This window comes from Hippopotamus amphibius, chromosome 7 (genome assembly GCF_030028045.1).
Source record: "Hippopotamus amphibius kiboko isolate mHipAmp2 chromosome 7, mHipAmp2.hap2, whole genome shotgun sequence".
Taxonomy (NCBI): Eukaryota; Metazoa; Chordata; class Mammalia; order Artiodactyla; family Hippopotamidae; genus Hippopotamus; species Hippopotamus amphibius.
In genome coordinates, this window is record NC_080192.1 from 105,197,362 (window position 1) to 105,202,808 (window position 5,447).

Genomic DNA, 5,447 nt, shown 5'->3' on the forward strand with positions numbered 1-5,447 from the left:
ATTTATCATGTACATACTCCAAAATCTCCAGAATTTAATTAGGAAATTTAAAGAACTTCATTTTAAAGTACATCTTAGAAAAAACAACCAAAACAATTGGTGCCTTAACTAAACAGAATGTGCATACACATTCATATCTGACCTTTATGTAAAAATTGAATGAAATATAGAGGAAATGAAGGTTACTGTTTTCCAAAATTTTTGCAATATAATATTAGTACTTAAATCAAAACACTTACCTGCAAAATAAAAACAGCTTGAGGTAATTCCAATGCTGATGCAAATTTCTGAATGTTAAATACCACAAGAATGAAAACAGTTTCGTTTGAACATTTACATCTGGTTTACAGTTGAAGCAAAAGATAAAGGTCTGCCAAGAAGTCTTCCCATCTCACCTATATTCTTGCATCCCTTATGAAGTGTAAGCTTCAAGGGAAATGATCACATGTAAAAACATCAAGTGACATGGGTTTCCTGACTGCAACATCTTAACCAAATGGAAAGAGGAATTTTAAATTCTCCTACCTGAGACCTACCTGACCTCCTCAGACATGAGCATTAATTCCTATGCTAGACAGGTAAGCATCTCCTTTGAAATCAAATCTAAGCTTGACAAAGAACTACTGGATAAACTGAATACATGAACCACCTCAACACCTTAAAGGTATTTTAAGCCTTTACACACGACACATGAAAAGGATGAAGTGTTTTATTTAGATTTGGTCTTTCTTCATTCTTTTGTAACTCTGAATCCTGAAAGGTTAGCAAGTTATTATACTCATACATCTTGTAACCCCTTTCTTCACACAATAGGCACACATATACAGTATCACATTTCAATATAATATTATCAACACAGCATAAACATTTAAGCAGCAGACGCATTTCACATGAAAGAGGCTCTATGCATCATACGGCCTGTCCCAACAAAAGGGAAACATCAGAATGCCACTTCAGCAGTTACAGTGTTGATGTGATCAATATAGCTAATTTGTTTTATACCCGTCATATATTTTCATAAGTTATCCATAAGGAAGAAGCAAAGGACAAAGACTGCTTTAAAAGAAAAAAAGTTATGTACCAATTTCAAAAATGACATACTAACCAGACATCAGCATTTGAAAGCTAGGTTGAACAGGACTGGCCTTGATGCACATGCAGTAAATTTGTTTTCAGAATATAAAATTAAATGGTTATGTCAGCAGTATTACTACTGTTTCTATATTTATGATTAATTACTAGCAGTACAACTCCCAGGAGGAAGGAAATGGATCCAATTGCGATGTAAGCAATCCCCAAAAATGGATTTTTTCCTCCCATCCATGAAATAGTGCTCAAGATCATCCGCTTCCGTCCATCAAATGAATGTACAGGGTAATTGTATGTGATATTCAAATAGTATCGTCCAGCTGGTAATGTTGGATGTAAATCATTTGTCCGCTCTATAAGACGATATAACTTACGAAAAGTAGGTAATGCTGCAGTACGCATCCAAACAATAAAATCCTCATTTATGAACCCATTATTATCTTCGTCAAGATCCAGCATATATACTTGCTTAACCCAGTTTACTGGCTTTGTTGTGCCTTTGAATCGTTCTTCTAGGGGAATGTCTCCAGGGGGATTTCTGAATTTCACATTTTTATCTGTCCACCAAGCAATACCTTTCTTTTTCAAAGGAATAGGCGAAGGATCAGATTCATTGCCAACCAGAAACAATTCTAGTGTATCATTAAACATGCTGTTGGCAATAGCTCCACAAGGAGCAATTGGTTTGTCTTCATTTCTTCGATAAGGCTCACATTCCTTACTGGGATTAAGTAAAGCACGAGCATCTCCATTTAGTTGACTATCATCTCGAGATTTCACATAACGACGATGGTTTTGATAGAAATTAGACAGTCCATAATACATAAACACATTGCCCTCAAATGACTGTTCCAGTGTGAAGTTAATGGTACAAATACAAGGTGTCACATTTGGAGACAAACATTTATTGCAGGGACTGGAAGGATCTGTTCCAGTATAATCAATCTCGATCTCGCGGATGTTGTTGGAGGTGACGAAGATGCCGATGCCAATGGGGATAAAGATGAGGCCGATGATGAAGAAGGTGGGTAGCACCGTGCCAGCCGTAAGGATGGGCTGCCAAGCGGGCAGCCGCTGCTGTTTGAAGGCCGTGTTATCCGGTCTCCGGTTCTTAGCGGTGCCCCCGGGAGCAATCGGGGGCCCACCATCCACTTCATCCTTCGCGTTATAGTTCATCGCCATCGACCCCCAGGGCGCGGCTCCCCGACGCGCAGGTGGACCGCCCTAGGGACCCGCCTGCTGACCCTGACAGAAGACCTGTACTCTCATTTTTAAAACAGCCTTGCTGAGGGGCTTCCCTGGTGGCGCAGTGGTTAAGACTCTGCCTGCCAATGCAGGGGACATGGGTTCGAGCCCTGGGCCAGAAAGATCCCACATGCCACGGAGCAACTAAGCCCATGTGCCACAACTACTGAAGCTGCGATCTAGAGTCTGCGAGCCACAACAATTGAGCCCAAGTGCCACAACTACTGAAGCCTATGTGCCTAGAGTCCGTGCTTCACAACAAGAGAAGCCACTGCAATGAGAAGCCTGCACACCACAACAAAGAGTTGCCCCCACTCACCACAACTAGAGAAAGCCTGTGCACCACAAGAAAGACCCAACGCAGCCAATAAATAAATAAATAGTCCATCCTAAAAAAAGAAAACATAAACAGCCTTGTTGAAATAAAATGGACATACAGTAAACTAGTCATATCTAAAGTGTTATCTACACTATTTTGCCTAGTTTCTTTCACTCAGTATATTTTGAGAGCCACCCGTATTGATGCATAGATCAATATCTTGTTCTTTACTGTTGATTATTATTTCATTATATGGATATGCAAAATTTTGTTTATCTTTTCTCTTATTTATTGACATTTCAGTTGTTTCCAGTTTGTGGCCATTGAAGATACTATGAATATTTATGTGCAAGTATTCGTATGGATAGATGCTTTCATAAATACCTAGGGGTGGATTAGCTGTGTTATATTTTAGGTGTATTATTGACTTTTGAAGAAATTGTCAAAATATATTCCAAAGTAGTTGCATTAGTCTACGTTCCCACTAACAGTGTTTAAGAGGTCCAATTCTATGTCTTTACCAACACTTGGGAGGTTTAGTCTATTTAATTTTTCCCCAGATTTATTGTGTATAGCATCATTGTATAAGTTTAAGGTGTACAGCTTGTTGATTTGATACACTTACATATTCCAAAATGATTGCCATCATAGCCTTAACTAACACCTCTATCTTGTCACGTTTATTTTCCTGTGATGAAAACATTTAAGATCTTACTCTCTTAGCAACTTTCCAGTAATGTAATAGAATGTAATTAACTATAATCATCATGCTATACATTGGATCCTCAGAAATTATTTATTTTATAACTGGAAGTTTGTACCCTTTGACCAACTTCTGCCCATTTTCCCCACCTTCTCAGTCCCTAGAAACCACCATTCTATGTTTCTGTGAGTTCAGCTTTTTTAGATTCTACATATAAGTGGTATCACACTGTATCTGTCCTTCTTTGTCTGATTTATTTCGCTCAGCATAATGCCCTCAAGGCTCATCCATGTTGTCACGAATGACAGGATTTCCGTCTTCTAGTCTCCTTAATTTCAGCCTTTCTAGTGGGTTTGTAATTGTACCTCGTTGTCATTCTAAATTTCCATTTCCCTAATGGCTAAAATTATTGAGCATTTTTTCATGTGCCTATTTGTCTTTCATATATCTTCTTTGGTGAAGTGTTTATTAAAATACGTTTTGTTTTAATCAGCTTATTTTCTTCCTATCATTGAGTTTTAAGGGTGTTTTCTCTATTCTAGGCACAAGTCCTTTTACTGATATATTTTGCAAATATTTTCTCTCATTCTGTGATTTGCATTTTCTTTTTATTAACAAGAATTTCTTAAAGATCAAAAATTTTTAATATTGGTGAAGTCCAATTTATCATTTTTCCTTTATAATTTATGCTTTTGTGTTCTTTCTAAGAAATTTTTTGCCTAATATAGTATCACTAATATTTTTGCCTATATTTTCTTCTAGAAGTTTTATGGTCAAGCCTCTAACATTTTGTTCTATGAGCCATTTTAAATTATTTGTATATGGTATGAAGTAAAGGTTAGGGTTAATTTTTTTTCTTATGGCTACATAAGAATTTTAGCAACACTTGTTGAAAAGACTGTACCTTCCTCATTGACTTAGTGTTAATGAAAATAAACTCACCATATACGTGAAAGTCTCTTTCTACATCCTCTTTCCTAGACTATTGATCTATATTTTATCTTTAAACCAATACCACACTGTCTTGATATTTGTGATTTTATATTAAGTTTTGAAATCAGGTGAGTTTGGTGACTATTCTATTTTAAAACTGTTTTGGTTAGTCTAGGTCCTTCGTATTTCCATATAATTTTGAAGTCTTCTTACCAATTACTACAAAATCTGCTAAGGTTCTGCATGGGATTCTAGCACCTATAGATCACTTTGTCAAGAATTCACATTTTAACAACATTGAGTCTCCCAATCCATAAACAGTTACCTCTGCATTTCTTTAGGTCTTTGTTAGTTTGTCTTAGCAATGTTTAGTAGGTTTCAGTGTATTCGTCTTGAACATCTTTTGTCAAATTTATTCCTATATATTTAATAAGTTTAATGCTATTGTTAATGGTGTTTTTGCTTTGATTTCAATTTCCAATTGTTTTTTTAAAATTATTTATTTATTTATTTATTTATTTATTTATTTATTGGCTGCATTGGGTCTTCGTTGCTGCACATGGGCTTCCTCTAGTTGCAGCGAGTGGGGGCTACTCTTCATTGTGGTGCACAGGCTCCTCATTTTGGTGGCTTCTCTTGTTTCGGAGCACGGGCTCTAGGTACGTGGGCTTCAATAATTGCTGTACTCGGGTTCAATAGTTGTGGCTCACAGGCTCTAGAGCTCAGGCTCAATAGTTATGGCCCATGGGCTTAGTTGCCCCGCGGCATGTGGTATCTTCCTGGACCAGGGATCGAACCTGTGTCCCCTGCATTGGCAGGCAGATTCTTAACCACTGTTCCACCTAGGAAGTCCTCCAATTGTTTAGTTTGAGTAAAGAAATAAAATTGATGTCTGTGGTTGGCAGCCTCTAAAAAGGCTGCAAATGATGCTTACTTCCAGGTATTGGTGGCTTTTTGTGTCCACTGGTTATCGTGACTCACTTCCAATACACAGAAGGTGAAAAAGTTGATGGGCTATCACTTCCAAGGTTATGTTTCAAAAATACTGTGGCTTTCCTCTTATTCGTCCTCTCTCACTCACTCTGAAGGAAACTAGTTGCCATGTTATGAGATGCACTGTGGAGAAATTACCAAGACAAGGGGAAAAAAAAATGTATG

The 5,447-nt window shown here is 37.4% G+C and overlaps 1 protein-coding gene across 1 annotated transcript; it reads right to left on the minus strand.

Moving 5' to 3' along the window:
- Positions 1 to 695: 695 nt before the first annotated feature.
- LOC130857499 (cell cycle control protein 50A) lies at positions 696 to 2,340 on the minus strand. Its single transcript, XM_057743220.1, has one exon. The coding sequence runs from the start codon at positions 2,269 to 2,271 to the stop codon at positions 1,186 to 1,188; it is 1,086 nt and encodes a 361-aa protein (XP_057599203.1). The 5' UTR covers positions 2,272 to 2,340; the 3' UTR covers positions 696 to 1,185.
- Between the last annotated feature and the right edge of the window lie 3,107 nt (positions 2,341 to 5,447).

Excerpts from the sequence above, each read along its gene's own strand:
- LOC130857499 (XM_057743220.1), bottom strand. The coding sequence starts at position 2,271 with ATGGCGATGAACTATAACGCGAAGGATGAAGTGGATGGTGGGCCCCCG.